The 22,031-nt window shown below is 61.8% G+C and overlaps 1 protein-coding gene across 1 annotated transcript in view; it reads left to right on the forward strand.

Moving 5' to 3' along the window:
* Window positions 1–22,031, forward strand: part of MLLT1 (MLLT1 super elongation complex subunit) — a 72,365-nt gene that overhangs the window by 47,481 nt on the left and 2,853 nt on the right. Inside the window, exons 4-11 of the mRNA XM_023186722.2 lie at window positions 4,387–4,530; window positions 8,275–8,400; window positions 12,579–13,136; window positions 17,265–17,352; window positions 18,786–18,894; window positions 21,247–21,346; window positions 21,492–21,563; window positions 21,859–21,930. Coding sequence (XP_023042490.1) covers window positions 4,387–4,530; window positions 8,275–8,400; window positions 12,579–13,136; window positions 17,265–17,352; window positions 18,786–18,894; window positions 21,247–21,346; window positions 21,492–21,563; window positions 21,859–21,930 — 1,269 coding nt within the window. The remainder of the gene's footprint in view (window positions 1–4,386; window positions 4,531–8,274; window positions 8,401–12,578; window positions 13,137–17,264; window positions 17,353–18,785; window positions 18,895–21,246; window positions 21,347–21,491; window positions 21,564–21,858; window positions 21,931–22,031) is intronic.

The raw sequence follows: 22,031 nt of genomic DNA on the forward strand, positions 1-22,031 counted from the left end.
TGAGGCCTAGGAGGCAGGACCGCGGCCAGGCTCCCGCTGGTGTCCCTTAGGCCCCAGGCTTTCTGCACGAGGATGCTCCCCCAGGCACGTTCACCCTCTGCACAGCCTTGCTGCCTGGCTTCCACTCAGAAGTTACCAGGGAGAGTTTGAAGCATTTACAGAGGCAGATGCAACAAACTCTCGTAGCTGCCACCCACCCAAAGGTGGTCCCTGTACAGCCAAGCCCGTTCCAGCCTGCGCTGCCCTCTCGGTCATTCTGGGGCAAATCCCAGACGTCCTCATTTCATGTGTCAATATTTCAAAAGAGGCCTCTAACAAGACAGTGCTACCAGGACCGCACCCATGAATTAGTCATCTCTTCTGTTACCATATTACTTGGTTATATTAATTGATGATTATAATCCCTTAGTCTCTCAATATGCCAGTGTTTAAAGTCCTGTTTTTTTTTGTTTGTTTGTTTGAATCAGGATGTTGGTGAGATCCACACGCTGTGATTCGTTGTTTCTAGATTCTCCCGCCCCCCTTTCATTCACGCAGTCTTTTTTTGCTTTGCGATTTATTTGGTGAAGAGTCAGGACCATGTGTCCCGCAGAGCTGGGTACCATCTGGTTTTGGCTGCTTTTGGCCATGCAGTGGCACTCAGGGTCGCCCTCTGACTCGCGTGTCCCTGTCTTGGGGGCCTGAATCTGGAGGCTTGGTCTTTCTATGTGGCTGCCCACGTCTCTGCCGCCGGCCGAGTGGATGGTGAGATGCTAGGACGCTCTCATGGTCCTTCGTGGGTCGGCTGGGACAGTCTGTGCGGGTTAGCTGTTTGCCTTCTCCGGGTTCACCTAGTGGTGTTGCTTCTGTAGGAAAGGCAGGACAAGAGCTCTCCTCTCCTACCCCGTTCCCCTTCATCTGCCAGGTTCCAGCCAGCCCTGCGCCCAGAAGTGCTGGCTTGCGTCTGCCCTTTGCACCACAGGCTGGAGGGTGTGGCTTCCTAAGACCTGGATGTGACTGTTGTTCCTGAGCTGAAACCTTTCTCCACCTCCGGACAGGGCTCCCCTCCTCAGGGGCAGCACCACCACCTCTCTCCACCGCAGCCACGCTGGAGCCTCGGGGTCCCACGAGGACACCGCAGCCTGTGCCACTGTTTCCTGTGTGAGGCTGTGCATGCTCCTGGCGGTCCAGCCTGGGCACCCATCCACCTCTTAGCCTTCTTGAGCTGACTGGTTCCTGGCCATCCTTCAACCCCACCACAGCCCCCAGGGAGCCTTCCCAGCCCCTCCCACCCCTGCTGCTAGACCATCCCCCCTCCAGTCTGCCCTAGCATCTCACTCCCGTGGCTTACTTGGAACTGGGCCAGCTGCACACCTCGGGGGAAGACAGGAGAGGAGTCCTCATAGTCCCAGGTTCCCAGTTTGGCAGGGACCCACACCCCCTGGGACAAATGTCTCTGTAAAGGCAAGGGGCACAGAGGAGGGGCACGCGGCCACATTGAGTCCTTACGGAGAGCTGCGTAGGGGACGTGTGGACTTGGAGGGGGCGTGTCGGGGACGTGTGGACTTGGAGGGGGCGTGTCGGTTAGGGATACGTTGCTCGGACCAAGTGTGTAGTGGGGCTTCTTGTAAGGGCTGGTCTTCTTACAGGACATGAAGGCAGGAGGTGCCAGGGCCTGGCATCCCTCCACATAGTCCTGTGGAGGAAGCCGCCCCCACAGGCACCACCTCTCGAGTTTTGGCAGGACAAAGAGAGGTGGTGAGAAACTCTGTCCCTGCAGTTTTGTTTATGACTTGGGAAGGAAAGCCCTCCCTAGGCTGCCCTCCCTTCCGTCTCCTTACCCACGCCTAAGTCACGTGTCCCCTCAGACAAGGGGAGGGAGCCCTAGCCTGGCCCAGACAGGTCACGCCTCCCCGCATGGGGCTGGGACAGAGACCCACTCTTCTGAGATCAGGGCTTTCGCCACACAAGGTCACTGTTGGCCACGCCGGCTGGCCTTGGATTGGGAACCTGTTCACTTGTCTGCCCTGACCGGACTTGTGGTTCTGGAGGCTCCTTCCCATGCAGGTGCACCTAGGACTCGTGGGCGGCCGCAGGAGCTGCCTCTGCCACCTGTGTTGCTAGCTAGTCCCCGACTCCCAGGAGGCACCTGTCCCCAGAGCTTGCAGAGTCTGGTGCCGCCTGTGCAAACCGTCTGGCACTGCAGGCAGGCTGGGGAGAGATGGCCTGCTGCAGCACCTTAAGCCCCTCGGTCTGTCCCCTCTTGCCAGGACTGAGGATGTGGTCATGCACCTGCAAGATGAGGCTGCTGGGGAAAGGGCTGAGAATAAAGAGGGTGCAGAGGACCCTGGGCCCGGAGCTCTGCCCTGCGTCCCCACTGCTGACTGAGCCAGTGTGACGTCTCGAGCTTCTGAGCAGTGTTCCCCAACTCAGAAGCCTTCACGGGACGCCCATACTCTTAGTTATTTTTATGCTGGTGGACTGCATTTTAAAAAGTGCGTTGTAATTCACCTACCATAAAATTCAGCCTTTTAAACTGTGCAGATTTGGTGGTTTTAGTATATTCACAGTGTTGTGCAATCCTCACAAATTTTTAATTCCAGCATATTTTCATCACCTCCAAAAGAAACCCTTTGCCTGTTAGAGCCACTCCTGCACCTCCCACCCGCCCCCGGTACCCACTCACCCGTGTCTCTGCATTTGCCTCAGCCTCCCAAAGTGCTGGGATTACAGGCATAAACCACGATGCCTGGGCCAAAATTCTGAAACGTTTCTGAAGGTCACGTGATCTATTTTTCTTTAGTTGCCTGTGCTTTTGGTGTCATATTGTAAGAAACAATTGTCTAATGCAGTGTCGTGATTGACACCTGTATTTTCTTGAGAGCTGTGTGGCGTTAGTGCTTCTGTCCAGGTCTCTGATCCATTTTGAGTTGTTTCCTGTGTGTGGGTGAAGTAGGGCCATCTCCATTCTCCCATGGGTGGGTATCCAGTTGTCCCAGCACCATTGGTTGAAGAGACTCCTCAGTCCCCACTGAGTGGTCTCGTCACCCTTATCAAGCACCAGCTGCCCATTAATGTGAGAACGTGAGCCTGCACGTTTGCTTGTTTGTTTGTTTGTTTTTCAGACAGTCTTTCTCTGTCGCCCAGGCTGGAGTGCAGTGGTGGAATCTTGGCTCACTGCAACCTCTGCCTACCGGATTCAAGTGATTATCCTGCCTCAGTCTCCCGAGTAGCTGGGATTACAGGCTCCTGCCACCATGCCCGGCTAATTTTTGCATTTTTAGTGGAGACAGGGTTCTGCCATGTAGCCCAGGCTGGTCTCAAACTCCTGACCTCAAGTGATCAATCTGCCTCAACCTCCCAGAGTTCTGGATTACAGGCGTGAGCCACCGCGCCCGACCCGTACACGTTGTTTCTATGAAAACTTCCCTTCCTCCATGTGACATTAGGGCTTGTCATGGTGCCGTTCTCCCACACTCCCCGTCCACTCCATTTTCTTACCAGCCTGACGTCCCTGCTCCCAGGAGCATGTCTCCGTTTACTGGGACCTGTGGCTTATATCATTTGGGATGGGGTGAGGTTCTTAAGGAAAAGCAGATGAAATTGTCTTGCTTCGAAATTTCCAGGTTCACAGAAACGCAGCCTCTGCACGTGCTGCTGGGCCTCCACGGGAGCCCGGGCAGACAGCTCCTTCCCGTAAACCTGCCTGCCCTGAGCCCTCCCAGCCTTGCTGTGTTCATCACAGCCTCTCACTCACAGCCCTTTTCCAGGCCGTCCCATGAGCTCCTCACACCCTTGTGTGGAAGATTCATCAGCGCTGCTCCATGCCAGAGCGTCCCTGTCTCCTGGGCTGGTGAGGGTGCGGGGCGGCACCCAAAGTGGACAGAGCCTCCTGGAAACTGGATCGTGACCTTGTACTTTTGCCCCCTCTGGGCGCTGCTCTGTCGTTTGAGTCTGCATCCTGCGTCGCGCATCTGTTGGGCTTGGCCGTGGCTGCAAAGGAAGCAGGGAGTGGAGGTGGTGAGATCGTGGGCCCCAGAGGCCTGGGGCAGGTCTCAGCGCTGCCATGCATTAGTTGGTGTCTTTGCTCCTCAGTTTCCCTGTCCGTTAGTGGTGCTGCGAGGGTTGAAGGGGGTACGTGTTTCCCGTAACCGTCCGAGAGCATGGCTATGAATGAGCTTTGTTTCTGCCACGGGGCCTGCAAGACCCAGTTAGCTGCACTTAGTAAGTTGTTCGATTTTGAATAAGGGCAGGGCAGGCGGTGCCCCGAGAGAGAAGTGGGCGCAAATCGGAGGGAGGGGAGCGGAGGCCTGGTGAGGGAGAGAGGAGGACCAGGGCCAATGAGAAGCTCTGTCCCTGCACCACGACCACCCTCTGATGTGCACTTTCTTGTTTTCTCTGTTCCAGGAGGAGCCGAGGAAGGTCTGCTTCACCTACGACCTGTTCCTGAACCTGGAAGGCAACCCGCCCGTGAACCACCTGCGCTGCGAGAAGCTCACCTTCAACAACCCCACCACGGAGTTCCGGTACAAGCTCCTGCGGGCCGGCGGGGTGAGTGTGCCCCGCCCCTGCCCGCCAAGGGGCCGCCCCGCCGAGGCTGCTCCGCTGCGGCCTCCTGTGCTCAGCCAGAGGTGTCGGTGCTGGGAGCCGAGACCCGAGGCACAGGTCACACGGCAGCGCCCAACAGAGCTCGAGGGGACCTGGGAGCTCCGCAACCTGTGCCGGGGTGTGGTCGCTGCGGGTGACTCGTTGCTGGTCACCCTGTGCTTCTGGGTAGCCGTGGGTAATTAACACCTTCCTGCAGGAAGTGCCGGGAAGGGATGGGCACGAGGCCGGTCTGACCGCGTGGCTGGGCCTGGAGCTGGCTTGTAACTAGCCGGGCAGGGCCTCCGCACAGGGCCCCTGCTATGCGCATCGCCATCACCTCTGACTTCGGGAGGCCAGACGACAGTGCCAGCTCTGGGGCCAGGGCTCTCCAGGAGTCGTGTGGCCGGGACCCCCATGCGGTGGCTGGAGTTGAGCCCTCCGGACCCTATGTGGGGGCAGAGCTCCCCACGAGGGCTCTTGGCAACAGGGTGGGCGCAGGTGCTGGTGTGGTTTTGGAGGAGGGATGCATGGAGGGAGGGACGTGCAGGCTAAGGCCTGGTCACAGGACAGCAATGCCACCTTCAGGGCTCAGGGCCCAGGGCCACAGACCCTTTGCCTGGGTGCTGGCCTGAGCCTGTGATGGAGTGGGCTGGGGTGGCGTGTTGTGTGTCATGTGCAGTGTGTGGCGTGTCATGTGTATATATGTGTGGTGTTTGTGGTACGTACGTGTGTTGTGGTGTGAGTGCTGTGTGTGGTGTGGGGGATGTGTCGTGTGTACATGTGGGGTGTGGTATGTACATGTGTGGGGTGTGGTATATACATGTGTGGGGTGTGGTTGTACATGTGTGGGGTGTGATATGCACATGTGTGGGTGTGGTTGTACATATGTGGGGTGTGATACGTACATGTGTGGGGTGTGGTTGTATAGGTGTGTGGTATGCACATGTGTGGGGTGTGGTTGTACATGTGTGGGGTGTGTTGTGTACAGTGTGTGGCATGTATGGGGTGAGTGGTGTCACACATGGGGCATGTGGTGTGTGTTCCATGTATATATGTGTGTTGTGTGGTATGTACATATGCTGTCTGGTGTGTCATGTATGGTGTGTGCATGGCATGTGTGTCGTGTCACTTGTGGGATGTGTGTGTGGTGTGTCACACATATATGGTGTGATGTGTGTTGGGAGTGTGTGAATGTGTCATGGGTGTGTATGTGGCATATGTGACGTGTTGGGTATGTGGGTGGGGTGGGTCGCCTCCTGGGTGAATTGGGGGCACCATGGCTGTGGGTGTTGGGCTGAGGAGTCCCCCTTCCTCCTCCTGGGGCACAATCAGATCCTTGGTGGCCGTCGTTTTCCTAAGAGGAAGGAGGCGTCTGTCCATGTAGAAGCTTGAGCGCATCCTGCTGCTATCCTTGTAGAGTCCCGCTTGTGGTTCTGATCTGGGGAGGGTGGTGCCGGCGTGGGTCTGTGTGGACAGCGTGGGTCTGTGTGGATGGTGTGGATCTATGTGGACAGCGTGGGTCTCTGTGGGCGGCGTGGCTGAGTGCTGGGTGGCCCGAGGGTGTGGGGGCTGGGTCCCAGCGCCCTCCTGGCTCCGCTTTTCCACCTTCTTTCATGGCCAGGTATTTTCACCGCGTTTGCAGTAGGGGTTTTTGGGCGTCCCCGGTTCCGTGGTGGCGTGGCTTTGGGAAGTGGCATTCCCTGGGCCTCTCTGGGCTGCAGCCAGGACCTCACTCCCTGTGGGAGGCGGCTTCCTTTCCTCCGCAGCGATGAAGGCTCTGAGGGCATCGTCTCAACACATAAAAGCCAGGGGCAGGGAGGAGGCGTGGGGCAAGGTTGGGAGGAAGGGCCCGTCAGGAGGAGGGAGCGCTGGCTCCACAGAGAGGCACGCAGGCTGCAGCAGGCGCCGTGGGGGGTCTCTGCCCCAGGCGCTGGGCGCTCTGCCCTCTGAGGGTGGGCTGCCCAGGGAGCTGGCTGGCTGGGCAGGAACTTTCCAGTCCTCCGGGGCTTGCCCTGGGCTGATGGCTGAGTGGGGCTCTCAGCCTTAGCAGCAGCCGGAGGTCTCAGTGGCGGAGGCTCCTCTTGGGGCTGCCCAGGACCAGGCAGTGGCCGTCTAGCAGCAGGTGACCCCAGCCCCTGCCGCGGAGCTGTCGGTGCTGGGAGACCCGGGAGGAGGGGCTGGTTTCTGTGTCAGAGAGCGCTGCTTTCTCTGCTCCTCTCACTGGGGGTCACTTGGAGATCGGTAGTTCAAGGGAGAGAGGGTAGGACTTTCCGCCGTTCCAGCCTTGTGCCCCTTAGGACCGTGTCTTATCTCTGCCCCTGTGGCTGAGGGTCCTTGTTTCCGTCGGGGAGCCTGGTCCTCCTGGCAGTGCCTTTTAGGAGGTGGGAGTCATCTGTGCGTTCAGTTCCCAGTTCCTTTTTCTCAAAGGTCTGTGCTAGAGCGAGACACTGCGTGATCCTGAAACAGTCAGTCTAGGGCATTGTTTTGAGGGGAAAGAAGGTAGATTACCGTGAGAGTCAAAGGATTGGGCCTGAGCGGGAATGGGGCTTAGCCTCCTGGCAAGCCCGTCTGTGCATGGCGGCCTTCTGTGGCTCCTCCGTGAGCCTGTGAGGTGTGCCTGCCCCAGAGCGCAGAGGGCCTCCCGTGGCGTGTTTGCAGGGACGGCTGGGGCAACGTGCTGTCGGTGCTGAGCTATCACGGTCAGACAGGCTCTGAGAAGCAGCTCAGAGTGGGGACCCTGGGGGCCCATGGCCCTCTTTTCAGCCTGTGTCCCCATGGCCGCATGACGTCAGCGTCTTCAGATGAAAGGCTTGGCTGGCTGGGAACCGCAGGTGCTCAAGGCTGTTAGCGGTGCTTCCTCTACCAACTTCAATACTTTTTTTTAAGTGTGTTTTCTTCTTTTGTTCTCTCTTGCGGCCGTCTGGGAGGCTGTTCTCTGTGGTGGTGGTGATCCTAAACTTGCAGTGTTGGTATTTCAAGCCCTTGCTCTGAGCTTCCCCCTGCACAGCAGGTGTTTCCTGGGAGCCCTCCTGGAAGGACCCCAGAACTTTCGTCATCCGTAGCCTCTGACGGAGCGCTGGAGCAGGTGCCGCATGCTGCGGGCTCGCTGGCTCATTCGGGCCTGCTTTGCAGAGAGCCCCCTTGGTAGGCACAGGTCGTCTGCCTTGGTCTCGGCCTCAGCCTGGGTGCTCTTGCCCTGTTCGGGTCAGCTGCAGTCACCGCACACCAAGGACGGCTCATTCCCCTGGGCATGTGGGACCCACTGGAGTTGCACCCATGTGCACCCCGGGAAGTTGCTCCCTGCCTGTTGCGGGCGTCTGGTTGGCATCTCACACTTCTTAGCTGTTCCCCCTAAACCTCAGCGTGCAGGTCAGGCTTCGGCCACAGCTGCCTTCTCATGATTCTCAGTGTGCTCCGCAAGTCTTCTTGGGCCAGCCCTCCGGTCTGCTGTTCCCAGAAGGCCGCGTGGCCCCATCTGGGCCCAGCCATCCTGGGACCCTGGGCTTTTCTTCGCTCCCCACCCATGCCTGCTTCATCTGTGTGCTCAGCACCCAGTCCCCAGCGGGGAAGCACCTGGGACTCTTTCGGGAAAGCGCTGAGGCTCTCCCTTCTCCCTCCTGCAGAGGGAAGCCCCACCACCTTCAGCCCGGCCTGTGTGGCCCCCTGCCCCCTGCCCATCGATAATGACTGTCTCTTCTCTGTCACTAGGTGATGGTAATGCCCGAAGGAGCAGACACGGTGTCCAGGCCCAGTCCCGACTACCCCATGTTACCCACAATTCCACTCTCTGCCTTCTCTGACCCCAAGAAGACCAAACCATCCCACGGCTCCAAGGTTAGTGAGGCGGAAGGCCCAGTCGCATGGGAGCGCCGGGCCCAGCTGTGGTAGGTCTGGCCCCTCCCGGCGCCCTCCCTCCACTGGGCTGGGCCTTCCGTACCTGAACTCGCTCCCTTGGCATCTTCCTCTTTGAGCTCTCTGCACACCCCTCGCTGCGCACTGCCGCTTCCCTAGGATTTCAGGAATCAGCCCATGATCGTGGGCTCTTTGTCCTGTTCATCTTGAGGCCAGAGACCCTGCCTGGTCCTCTCCCGTTCTGCCAAGTGATGGCAGGGTCCCAGGACTGCTCGGCCTGAAGCCCTGAGAGCTTCGCCGATGGCTGTTGGGGCGGCCGCTGGGTAGAGTGTCTGTCTAGGCTGCAGCTGCCCACCTCCTCAACCCTCCTGAGGGCAGCTGGGGCTACTCCTGCCCTTGGCTGTGCCAGGCTTTGCATCTCGGGCTATGGCTCACTGCAGAATTTCGTGGGGGAAGGGCAGGGGAAGCCAGGTGGGTGCCAGCTGAATTCCAGTGTGGAAGATACTTTTTACGGTCTCGTCTCGTCCCGGTCGGTCAGGTGGGTGGCACTCGGCCTTTCTGAGGCTTCTCTCTCTAAACCGTCCCTGAGCGGCAGTTCAAAAGACAAGCTAGAAAGCCCTTTGATGGCATCACAGTGTTCCTTTAACCCCTGAGCACGCCCCAGTCCTCCATAGCCACCCACTCAGCGCAGCGGTTCCTGGAGGCCGAGCTGCACGGGCCCTCGGGGCATCTCCCCGGTGCTCACCACCCACACGTCTCTCCACTGGTCCTCTCCGTTCTCCTTGCCTCACTTGTCCGCCGGGCCCTGCGTGTGGACCCGGCCATCCCAGGCGGGACAGGCAGGGTTCTCCAGCTGCCTCACAGACTCACCGTCAGCCGCGCGGGAGAAGAACCGCAGCACCCAGGCAGGTCTTTCTGGCTCTTTCCGCAAGGCCAGCAGGTCTTAGAAATCGTCAGACTTGCCAGAGTCTCTGAGTAGGAAACGGAACCGTGGGGCCTCCCCACTCGGCCTCCTGGCCTCTCTCCCTGAGCCTCGTGGAGGCTCAATGAAGGAAAGCTCTTGCGGGGGATCTTGGCAGGGTCCCTCTCAGCCACCACAACAGGATTTCTTCTGCACGGGTCACTTCAAGCCACCTAAAAGCCTGCGTAGAAAGGCTGTCCCGGTTGGAGAGGTGCCCTCCCTGGGGCTGGCGGGGCCGGGGCTGCTCGTGTTTTCTCTTGCCGGAGTGTCTTTGAGGCCCCTGGAGCTCCCAGCTGGTGAGTTTATCCACCAGGCTCAGGAGGCCCGTGGGCAGGGTCCTCTGGCTCCACCCTCTCTGTCCCTGGAGACTTCTCCAGCCACCGGGTGGAGAGATGTAGGCGGCATCTGTGGGGAAGAATAGGGCAGCACAGGGTCCTGCCAAGGCACTTGTCTGCTGAGGGCATTCCGAGAAAGCCCCTCTGCCCCAAGCCCTAGCCTGGCGGATAAGCCGTCAGCCCCGCCGTGGAGCCCTGGGCGGCGCAGGCCTGTGCACCGGCCTCTTCCCTGGCTTAGCGCCCTCCGCTGGTCACTGGCTCTGCCTGGGGAGTGAGTGGCCAGGCCGTGCGCTCCGAGCAGAGGGGCCTCCGCAGGGCTCCCCGAGCCCGGAGAGATGGGATAGGTGGGCCTTTTGGGGCCCTGCCCGTCAGAACCCCCAGGCTGGGGGACTGCTGGTGAGTGCAGCTGTGGCAGCTTTGGGGGACTCAGTCCTGGGGTTTTGTCCCCCCTTCACAGCCCCCACTCAAGAGTGGCGTGGCAGGCAGGACCCTCTCATGGCCTTGCGTGGCATCAGCTGCAGGGAGCTGGGTGTCACCATGTGACGTCAGGGCATCAGCTGCAGGGAGCTGGGTGTCACCATGTGATGTCAGGTACTTGCCCTGGTTGCTCTTTCTCGTGGAGGTTCACAGACAACCTTGCGAACGTGATTTAATGGCTTCTCACCCTGGAGAGTGCTCATGTTATGCTGAAAATTTAGTGCCTAATTCGAATCACGAGGTCAGGAGATCGAGACCATCCTGGCTAACACGGCGAAACCCCGTCTCTGCTAAAAAAATCCAAACAATTAGCCAGGCGTGGTGGTGGGCACCTGTAATCCCAGCTACTCGGGAGGCTGAGGCAGGAGAATGGCGTGAACCCAGAAGGCAGAGCTTGCAGTGAGCCGAGCTTGCACCATTGCACTGCAGCCTGGGTGACAGAGGGAGACTCCATCTCAAAAAAAAAAAGACATTTAGTGCCTGATTTCAGAACCTGTGGTGTCGGGTGCCTGGGTGGGAAGGCTCCTCCTAGCCGGGCAGGCCCTGGTGGCAGTGGCGGCTCGGCTGACCCCAGGCCAGGGGCGCACAGTGGGAACTGTGTTAGGGGCCTCTGGTGTGCCTTTGGAGTTTGCTCTCATTCTGCCCTTGGTGGCTGTGACCCCGGCTGAACTCCTGCGGCCCGGCTGGGCGTGTGTCCCCTGCTGGAAGAGGCCAGGTGGCATGTGGCATTCAGTGTCTCACACCTCCCTCCTTGGGGAGTAGCCTGCTGTGGAGCACAGCCCCATTCCACACCCCAGCTTCCAAGAGGACACCCCCCGATAGCCCTGCATGGCCCAGGCCAGCTGGGGGAATTCTGGGGACACTCCTACCGCCCCGAGTGGAAGAGCCAGGCCGAGGCCTCACAGCCACTGGTACTGTTCCTGAGCCTTTGACACTCAGCGTGGGCTGTGGCTTTGCAAGAAGATGGCCAGTGGCTCTGCCTGCTTTGTGGTTCTTTGCTGGGAGGAGTCTGTCCCTGGACACTCAGGTGGTTTTGAGAGGCCTCTGCCCAGCCTGCCCCTCCCGCATGTCTTTGGGGGAGCTGTGAAGCGTGACCCCCCCTCCTCCCTGGTACTCTCACTGCTCCCAGAGCCCCTCCCCAGAGCCTTCAGGGTCTGGCTGCTGCTGGCTTCTGTGCCAGGAGGCCAGGTACGTGATCGTCTGGACAGGCTCTGGGGCTGCCGTGCACCTGCTGGCCGCTGCTCCTTTCCTAGCAAGGGTGGAGTCCCAGGCGGCTGATGGCAGAGAAGCCTGCTCAGTGCTCCTGGGTGCGTGGGGTGATACAGGGTCTCCGTAGGGAAGGTGAAGGCGTGGCTCCCGCTGCGGGGGGTGTTGGCGGTGTGCCTGTCGGACGGGGTGTAGGGCGGAAACATAGAGCATACAAGCAGCAGCGCCCAGGCCAGCCGCGGGCTGTGCCGACTCAGCCACGGTGCTGGCAGCCCCCACACTGCATGCTGGATTGAGGTGGTAGCCTTGCCCTTCCTCAGGGAAGCAGACACAGGTGGCTGGGGTTTTGTGCCCGAGTCCTGCAGTGTGCAGGTCACAGAGCTGAGCTCACCCCTGGGCCTGTGTCCTGCTGCTCTCTGCCATCATCTTACCTCTCATGCGATCAGCCCCCGAGTCCAGCTCCACCCTAAACCCCTGGGTTTCTGAGGTGGAGACCTAGGAATGTCCTCAGTGTTTTAGGAAAGCGACCCAGGCGGTTTCCCTTCTGAGAAGCCTGGGAGCTGCTTGCTCTGTGCGGTACCTGGGACTCAGTGGGACTCAACAGTTGGCTCCCCGAAGCCAGGCCTGAGGTGGCTGGACCCTAGGGGTGTGGAGTCCTGGAGAGAGGGGCCGGCGGGGCTCAGAAAGGAAGGCCTTGAGTGACTGAGCAGGAAGCACTGAGCTTCCCGCACATAGCGTGAATGCTGGGCGACAGAGGCTAAGATGAGGGCCAGGGCTGCCTCCAGTGCCCGCCAGCACCCAGCAGTGCCAGCAGAGCCTCTGACTTTCCCGGGCCCAGCTGTGAGGTGTTAGCGCGGCGGGCGTGGGTGAAGTGGCCAAGCTCTGCCTGACTCACCCTGTGCTCTTCTTGAATCCCTCAGGGAATGTCAGTTCAATTCAGAGGGGAAGCTTAGCCTGCCGCCGCCGGGGACCAGCTGACACTTCCTAGTAGTTTAGAGGGAGAACTCCATTTAAAACTCTCACCTGCTGCCTTACCTTTTTGCTTTATGGAAGAGTTTCTCTAGCTGAGGCTGAATCAGGTGGATTATGCTTTGTAGGGGTCAGGGGTGGTGGAGCAGGGCGCCCCGCAGTGCCGTGTGACCTTGTCTCTCCCCTTGCCCTCCCTGCTCTGGGCCTTGCAGGACGCCAACAAGGAGAGCAGCAAGGCCTCCAAGCCGCACAAGGTGACCAAGGAGCACCGGGAGCGGCCCCGCAAAGACTCCGAGAGCAAGAGCTCCTCCAAGGAGCTGGAGCGTGAGCAGGCCAAGAGCTCCAAGGACACCTCACGGAAGCTGGGCGAGGGCCGGCTGCCCAAGGAGGAGAAGGCGCCACCGCCCAAGGCTGCCTTCAAGGAGCCCAAGATGGCCCTGAAAGAGACCAAGCTGGAGAGCACGTCCCCCAAGGGTGGGCCCCCGCCCCCGCCCCCACCCCCACCCCGGGCTTCCAGCAAGCGGCCGGCCACTGCCGACTCGCCAAAGCCCAGCGCCAAGAAGCAGAAGAAGAGCAGCTCGAAGGGGTCCCGGAGTGCTCCAGGCACCTCGCCCCGCACCTCTTCCTCCTTCTCGGACAAGAAGCCGGCCAAGGACAAGAGCAGCGCCAGAGGGGAGAAGGTGAAGGCCGAGAGTGAGCCCCGGGAGGCCAAAAAGGCCCTGGAGGTGGAGGAGTCCAACTCAGAGGATGAGGCCTCCTTCAAGTCCGAGGTGAGTGAGTGCCGGGACAGGGCAGCGAGGTGTGGGCAGTGTGGTGGGACCTCCTTCTGGAGCAGTGGAAGGAGGTGGGATCTGAGCCCGGACCTCGGGTCTCACCAGCCGCTCCTCCCACTGGCTCCTTGTAACCTGGGGCCTCCACACCTCATTAGGCCTCGGTTTCCCCGTCTGTCAGGTGATAAAAGTCTGCCTCATGAGGAGACCCTCCTTGCCTCCTAGGTGGCGTTTGTGGGTGGTTCTGGTAAAGCACGACGGCATGGTCCCGAGGTTCTGAGCTCCCCTCCTCCAGCAGCCCCCTGCGCGGGCGCAGGTCTTGGCCGCCCTGATGCCAGTGGGCAAGCATGTCTCACAATTGCTCTGACCATGGTGCCACGGTCAGCCCAGCCTGGAGCTTGCTCCCTCTGCTAATAGGGCATCTGGGAGACTCACCCTTGTCTGGAGGGTTAATGATGAGGACATCAGACAGCCCCTAGCCATGAGGAGCAATTGGGCCGTGCCCGGCTCCCTTCTTAGGTGGCTGGTGGGGTCAAGAGCATCCCTCCCGCCCACACCCATCACGTACAGCTGTGACTTGGAGATGTTCACATCTGTCCCCACCGGTGTCTGAGTTTGGAGCGAGGACCCCTCTCAGGGACCGGCCTTGTCACCATGAGAGGCTGCGGGCTTGTCCCACAGCACTGCGTCCGGACATTCTCAGAGGACTGCATCAGACATGACTTGAGCCACAAGAGCCGGTAATCACCTCATGGTCTTGTGGCCAGACCCTGTTTGGGGCCTGGGATGGCAGTGGTGTCTTCCAGCGCCATCATCTGGCACTTGGCGTTCAGACAACAGACACTGGGCCAGGCGAAAATGAACGGATGGATGGATGAGGGTTGGGCCTCTCACCTCCATTGCCAGCCCCAGCCCTCAGGGGCCTTTTGTGGGTTTGGCTTGCCCTCAAGGGGAAGCTTTGCCTCAGGGTTGCTGAGGCTTTGAAAAGCCGCTGGGGCTTTGAACGCAGGTCCCAGCCACAAAGCCAGAGGGGGTTATGTGGGCAGCGCTGATTGCCCCCAGGGCCCTCATGGAGGTGTCAGGGCTGGCTGGGGGTGATGGTCCAGCCTCTGGGTGACAGTGCATCCTGGCTCATAGACACACATGGGCTGGCAAGCCTGAGTGCCCAGTGTTCCCCATGGCTTGGCCCTGGCTGAAGACAGCACCATCTGCTATGACCCTGAGGTGGTGGGGGGGCCGTTGCCACCTCCCAGAAGTCCCAGGCTGTCTTAGTAGCCCTCTCAGCTGTGGGAGGGCCTGGTGGTGCCTGCTGGGCACCAAGCCTGCCCCCTTCTCTGCCTGGGCAGCAGCCACAGCCATGGGCAGGCGCTTGTCCCCTCCTGTCTATCCCAGGGTCAGGGATAGGTACTGGGTGACGTGCAGTTCCAGGCCAGGCATCTCCAGCCGAGGCGTTCTGGCACCTGGGGCTGGGTGTGCAGCACGCTGGGCAACGGCAAGGTGGCTCCATGGCCCGCTCCGCTCTGCTCACCCAGCCTGGCCCCCAGCAGTGAGTGACTTGGCTCCTGGCTCCCGCCACCAGTGTTGTAAAACAGCTGGAATATTTTGTGGGGAGCTTCCTGCCACCTAGGACACTGCTGCTCAGAGTGGCTGGGTGGCCTTGAGGCTGGAGTGGCTGGCAGAGGCTTGGGGACTTCCTCCTGGCTGAAGAAGAGCGTCCCGCGTGCTGAGAGGCTTCTGAGCAATGTGGCTTAGCGCCCCGAGGTCTGTGCGGGAGTGAGACCCAGGCCCCAACAGCACAGAGTCCCTGACGCCTCTCCCCCGGGGGCTTCGCCGAAGCCCAGGCTGCTATGGTGAAGAAGCACGTCGGCCTTCCAGACCACTGGCCCCTCGGCTTCCCCTTGGCGGTCTTGGGCCGCCCCTCCTGGAGGCTGTGTGTGGCTGTGCTACCAGAACCGGCCATCGGAGGAGCCTGCCCCAGCTGGGGTCCGGCCCACGCCCACCCTCGTAGGGCAGCTCTTTGGGCCGAGTCCCCAGGCTGAGCTCCTATGTCCTCCAGCTGCTGCCTTGGGGTCTCCCCGGCCCTTGGGGATCTGGAGCCGGTCGGTACCGCCTACCCTCAGGCCAGTCGTGGACCCAGTCTGTTCCGCCCTCCCTCTAAGCCCTGGGCGTGCTCCGGTGGCCCTTCTGACCACACCACCTCAGGGCTCTTCTGGCTGAGACCATTTCTGGATTCTTTTCCTCGCTGCCCCTTGGATTTGGGTGGAAGGAAAGGGGGTGCGTGTTACCGACTGGCTTTCCTCTGTCCGGCACGGTGCCAGGACTCCTGGCCCAGGCAGGCTTAGGAGGCCTCTCGGGGCTCTGGACCCTCCCCGCTTCCATCCCTGCTGACCTTGCACAGCCTCCTTTGGTCGCCTGAACTGCGCCGCCTGCCCCACCCTTAGTGAGAAAGTGCATGGGATGTGGGACTGGGACCTTGGATACCTCCCCAGTCCACCTGCCTCCAGGTTGGTGCCCACCCCTCTGCCCCAGGGGTTCCATCCGGAGGTCAAGGGAGGACGAGCCTTGGTCTCCGTGTGTAGGTGGCTGGCAGTGCTGGGAAAACTGAGGCACTGGGAAAAATGGGACGGCCTTGGTCTGAGTAGCAAGGCCTGCTGGCCAGAAGGCTGGGGTTCAATAGGCCATCTCTCAGTCACCTCTTACTCACCCCTGGCCCCCGAGAACAGAAGTCCAGGCTGTGCATCACACAGCTCCAGGGAGGCCCAGCCAGGGGGGTCCTGGACGCTCTGGGGTATGTGTTCAGGACTCAGGTGGCCTGAGTGGGCAGTGGTGACTGATGGGCACCACGGCGGGCTTGTGCTGGTGGGAAGGGGCACTGGCAGGGGCTAGTTTGAGGGGCAGGAGGGGGCTGGGGTGGGCTGCAGTAAACCCTTGGAAAGAGAGACCCCTTTTCCCTCTCAGGCAAGGGTGAGTCTGGACCTGCTGCATGGGGAGGCCTTGGGCCTTCGTGGGGCCCCTCATCCACATGTTGGGGGAGGGGCTGGGGGGCCCCCAGGCACTCAAGGTCCTGAGTCCCACTGGCTCAGCAGCACCTCAGCACTCCTTTCGCGGCTTCCCTTGCATGGCTGGCGGCTGCAGCAGCCCCTGCCAGAATCCAGCAGACCAGCTGCCTCCTCTTGATGGAGGGAGGACCCTGGAGAGGACTGGTCTGAGGGGCTCAAGTCACCTAGTTCCACCAGATGGGCCCCCAAGGTGAGGGGGCTGCCCTGGGCCCACTGCGTCCCCTGGCACACCCCTTGGGATGAGCCCATTGGCAGAAATGTGGGCCTGGAACAGTGGGCCCCTCCCCGTGCAGGTGTCTGCAGTGCCTGACTCCCGTCCACCCAGGAGCTGAACCTCTGCCCCATAACTGCCTGCCCCGCACTGCCACCCTCTGCCCTGGCATCGCACCCCTTGTGTCCTTGTTGTGGCTTTTACTGCCCCCTGGTGGCTGAGCCTGGAAGGACGGCTGCAGGAGGAGGAGGCGGATCAGGCCAGGCTTGCCCATGGCTTCTGTCCCTTGTGCGCACACGCTCCTCAGTGTCTCGGGCAGCTGGCGGTAGGAGCAGCACATGGGCGGGGAGATGGAGCTCTCTGCCACCCCTGAGCCCCAGGACAGCGCTGGGTCAGAACAAGAAGTGTCTACACCCAGCTTTCCTGTTCCAGACCTTTTTGTGACACCAGTCAATGCCTGCCCTCTTGGAGGAAGGCAAGGCCCACCCACCTGTGGGACTTCAGGCCCCTGCCCAGCCTCCCTCCCAGTCCCTTGTGCACCTGCCTGGGTAGACAGGAGAGCCCACGTGGTCCGCAAGATCTCCTGGCGCTACGGGAAACCCAGATACCCCTCAGTGGGAAGAATCCAGGGGAGTCCTAGGGCTGGCGTGGGAGGCTGTAGGCATCACACGGCCTGGGCGCTGGCTCCCTAGTGCGTTCTCAGTGGCACACCTGGGTACCCTTGGGACCCTGGGGGTGTCTGGGGGAGACCCACTCAGCATAGCCACTGCCAGAGGGGCCCCCTTTGTCTCTGCTAAAAGGTGACAGCTCTCCCTCTCTCCCCTCCCTGCCTGCCTGCCTGCCTGCCCCTGGGTGAAGTCTGCCCAGTCAAGCCCGTCCAACTCCAGCTCCAGCTCAGACTGCAGCTCAGACTCGGACTTCGAGCCATCTCAGAACCACAGCCAAGGTGTGTACGGAGAGCAGCCCGGGGGCACGGCTGGGGCCGGGGAGGGCCTGGAGCTCAGGCCGCATGCGCATTCCTCAGTGTCTCCGCCGCCTGCACAGGGTGGGTCCCACAGATCTGTACATGGAGGGTTTTGGTGGCTTGGGAGAGTCTGTATTTAAAAGCAAAGCAGGGACAGGTAACCGGATCTACAGCCAGGCCTGGGGCACTGCCCCTTGTGGTGGCTGTTGGCAGGCACCCCGTGCCTGGAGCCAGGCTGGTGAGGGGCTTCTGGTGAGGGCCCTGCCCATGGCCAGAACCCTGCCTGTGCTGCTGGGGACCATGGACAGACGGCATCGCCTCCTCTGCCCGTCCCGCCCGCTCCCCAGGGCCACCGAGGCGCTGGCTGCCTGTGGACGGCCGGGTCTCCTGCTGCCGGAGCGTGTGGCATGCCCTCTCCCTCTCCAGGCAGGCCACCCTGAGTAGGGAAGGCTTTTTGGCGAAAGGGCATAGGCCTGCTCCAGCCTGCCCCAGCGTGGGGAGGGCCCTGGAGACCAGGCAGCCTGCAGGACACAGCGGGAGAGCTGCCCTGAGCCCCGAGCCCCAGCCCAGACCCCAGCACCCACTCCCAGGCCAGAAGCGTTTCCACTCCTGGATTGGAACAGGAGCCTCCTTCCCCCTTGGCCTGGAATCCTTTGCAGGGGGGCTGGGGGAGAGGAGTGTACGGGGTTGTGGAGGGAGCCTGGCCTGGAATTCAGCCGTGCAGTTGCCGAGGGGGCTGGGGGATGGGGCCCTTGAAGCCCACACTCGCTCCAAGTGTTCTTATCTGCCGGGAAGGGAGGGGGACCTACTGAAGCGGGATCATGTGACTAAGGTAATTGAGGGCTTTGTGTCCCTCTGTTGCCTTGGTAACAGGAATATAAACCAAGATGCCGTCTGTAGGGGACTGGAACCGTGTGCCTCTGGAGAAAGGGGAGGACGGTGGACTGGGAGCAGCAGAGGGGATTACCGAGGGGGTGGGCAGGCCGGCGTAGGGCGCGGGCAGCGAGATCTGTGGCCCCAGGCCCAGCTTCCGAGCCGGGCTGTGGCTCCCTCGCCCTCCCTGGGCTCTCGGCAGAGCTTCTGATCTCTGTGCCCTGAGCAGAGGAGGGGTTCTCCTCCGGCTGCAGCCATGGAGGGGCCCTGCGCGCCCACTGCCGGCCAGGCCCCTGAGGCCTGCGAGCAGGGCCAGGAAGGTAGGGAGGGATGGGGGAGCCAGGGGGTTCTTGGGGAAGGGGGTGGCTGCCGGTGTGGGGGCAGTTCTTGGAGATGGTCACAGGGACCCCCAGGTGGGCTGGCATGTGCATCTGGGGGTCACCAGTGTCAAGAAGCTCTGCGTGGCCTCATGGGCGAGGGACCCTGGAGGCTCAGCGGAGCCCTGCCCTTGTCTCCCCTCCCTCCCCGCCCCGCCTCCCCAGGACCCCTGCGCTCCATGGTGGAGGACCTGCAGTCTGAGGAGTCCGATGAGGATGACTCTTCGTCAGGCGAGGAGGCTGCCGGCAAGGCCAACCCGGGGAGGGACTCCAGGTGACTGCCCGGCGGGAGCCAGTGGGCAGAGGCGGCCACCTGGGGCGCCTCTGGCTGGGTCTGCAGTGATTGTGGGGCTGGAGGTGGGGTTGGGACTGGAGGGTCCCCTGGGAGGGCCAAAGCGAGGATCCGTCCCCAGGTGGCCTCAGTCCAGCCTGGGCCTTGGGGTGGGTCTGGGGCTGTGTGTCCTATCCTGGTCCCTGAGGCTGAGGGCCTCAAGGGCTGCCCCCATCTGGGGCCTTGGGTGTCGTCCCTCCTCGTGGTCGCTGGCAGGTGTAGGCTATCCGGCAGGGAGGGGTGCAGGAGGGAGCCCTGGCTGGAGGTGGGGGGAGGGGAGCAGGCCTGTTGCTCTGCTCTCGGGCCAGGAGACTCCCAGTCCTTTCCCACCTGCCTTACATGGGTGAGGATCCATGGAGAGCCCCGTCCTGGGACAGTGGACACCCAGTGTGGGAGCAGCTTTGGCTGCCTGTGGCCTTTTCCCCGAGAGGCACAGGGGTGCCGAGCGCATCCTTGGGATATGCAGGACCCTTGGTGTGACCCCACCTGGGAGAGCTCCGCGCGCTCGGCCTCCAGCCCAGTGACAGCAGAGAACGTGCGGGCATTGGCCCCGGGCACACAGGTTTCAGTGGGCAGGGGCCCAGGCTTTTCCAAAGCTGTAGCAGAGCCGGCAGTCAGCCCCTCCTCCTGTGAGGCTGAGGCCTCCAGGCCTCAGTGGCTTCTGTTGAAGACAGGGCTGGTTATCAGCCTGCACCCAGCAAGGTGCATGGGAGCCTCACCGGCGCCTGCAGATGTCTGTTGTTCACTAAAGCCACCTTCCCGCAGGCTGGGCGGCAGGTCCTGGTTGGTCCTCCATGTGCAGCCAGAGGCACATGGCGGGATTCCCGCCCACCGCAGACAGAGCAGGAGCAGTGGCTCACTGCAGGGGAGCTGCTGGTGGGAGGTCCAGCCCACGACTCTGACAGGGACTTAGCCTCTAGACAGGAGGAGGGCTGTGGCGTCCCCAGGACAGGACCTGGAAGCAGGCTCCCGCCTCGTTCAGTGACATTCAGGGTGGATTCTGCTTGCGCCAAGAGCCATGAGCGCAGAGAGGCTGACATAGGGTCCGGTTCTAAAGGGGCCGGCAGGCACGGCACAGGGACCGAGCCGCACGCGAGGTGCCTTTTGATTCTTCCTGGAACGTTTGTGTGTTTGTGTGGGCCCTGGGTGAGGGCTTGCTGGCCTTGTCCCTGCGTTGTTGGGGCAGGGAGCGCACAGGCCGCACCGTTGGAGCTTCCGCACACCCTGGTCTGCTGCCTGGGAAGCCCAGTCTGCAGCAGTTCCCAGCCGTCATCCCAGTCACCTGTGGGATGCGGGGCAGAGGCCGGCAGGAGCGCAGGCAGGGGCGTCGCCTGGGCAACGTGAGCCAGACCTGGAGCCGCCAGAGTCGGGAGGCAGCTGCAGAGAGTGGCCCCAGCCTGAGGCCACTGAGGGGCAAGTTTAGGAGCTGGACGGAGCCTGCGCCGGGGCAGGAGCAGGCCAGGAACAGGGGCAATGGCTGTGCTGCACAGCGGGGAGTCCAGTGCGCTCGAGGCACTTCTTTCACCTTGTTCGCTGGGAGGCCTGGGGTTTGCTGTGTTTTAAACGTGTTATGAAGTGCTAGTTGTCAGGGGCCCGTCTCACTGGATCAAGCCCAAAATATCCCTGGCAGAGCAGGACCCCAGGCACGCATAGTGAGAGAAAAATGGGCCCAGGCTGTGTGTGTGGTCATGGCAGCCTCCTTTCACAGATGGGGAAACTGAGGCAGAGCTCCCCAGGGTGGGGGAGGTTGAGAGCTTGGGTCTCTCCCCCCCACCAGATACTCGTGTTTAGGACCACACCCTCTAGGGTCAGGGGGCCTCTGTAACGGATGGAGGCCTGCTGTCCAGAGCACACCAGGGTCAGGCGGCCGCGGGAGCATCACAGGGGCGGGCGGCCATGGAAGCCCCAGGGCAGTGCTGGGAGCAGCCGGCAGGTTTTTCAGCAGGCAGCTAGCTCCTCCTCCCCTTGTTAAAGCCACAGAACCAAGTCAGAGGACCACAGCCCAGGAAGCCCCATCTGGCTGGGGGACTCTGTGCCCCGGGTGTCCCGGGCCGGCTCGGGCAGCCCCCAAAGGGCCTCTGGGTGGCCTGGTTTTCTTGGGGTGCTTTCCTTTTGGTGGCCACACACACAGTATTTTGTTTTTAAGTTGAGGTTCCTGCCCAGAGCTGAATGGAGCTGTCGGGGGTGTGTGGGCTCAGGCACCGACTCTGTGCGGGGACAGGGGCTTGAGCCTGGGGGCGGGGTGGGGGCGGTGGGGGTGGCAGGGGCCTGATGCGCCCCTGTGTGTCGGTTCAGGTTGAGCTTCAGCGACAGCGAGAGTGACAACAGCGCTGACTCCTCCCTGCCCAGCCGCGAGCCCCCACCCCCCCAGAAGCCACCCCCGCCCAACAGCAAGGTGAGCCTGGGGCCCACAGGCAGGCAGGGGGTGCACAGGAGGCCGGGCTTAGCCTTGGGCCTGGCTGTCTTAGGAAGGTTTGCGGGGCCTTCGGGGCTGGGGATGGTGTGGGCCACAGCTCAGCAGAGACCTGGGTTCCCTGCAGGTGTCAGGCCGGAGGAGCCCTGAGTCCTGCAGCAAGCCCGAGAAGATCCTCAAGAAGGGCACCTACGACAAGGTGGGGGGGCTCAGGAGGGGCGGGTTGTGGGAGTTGCAGCCAGTGGAGGACCCCAGAACCCCCGAACACCCCACAGTCAGACTGTTCCTGGGCGGGAGCAGAGACAGTCCTTCCTCCCCTCCCGGCACGGCCTTGGAGCTAAGGGACTGCCCCTGCAGCCTTGGGCCTTCCTTGGGGTGAATGTGGCTACCTCTCTCCTGTGCTGGGATGGACTGGGTCATGGGTGGGGCTGGGCATGGGAGCAGGAAGGGCCCAGGGCCCCCCACACGCTGCTGAGACCCGCCCCGCTCCCCAGGCCTACACGGACGAGCTGGTGGAGCTACACCGGAGGCTGATGGCGCTGCGGGAGCGCAACGTGCTGCAGCAGGTATGGCCACCCCGAGGGTCCTGCCTGGCTGAGGTGTGGGTGCCCGTGAGGAGTGTGGGCTGCAGGGGTCCCTAGTGCTGTCCCAGGAGCCCCATACCTCT

Source organism: Piliocolobus tephrosceles, chromosome 21 (genome assembly GCF_002776525.5).
Source record: "Piliocolobus tephrosceles isolate RC106 chromosome 21, ASM277652v3, whole genome shotgun sequence".
In the NCBI taxonomy this organism is placed as follows: Eukaryota; Metazoa; Chordata; class Mammalia; order Primates; family Cercopithecidae; genus Piliocolobus; species Piliocolobus tephrosceles.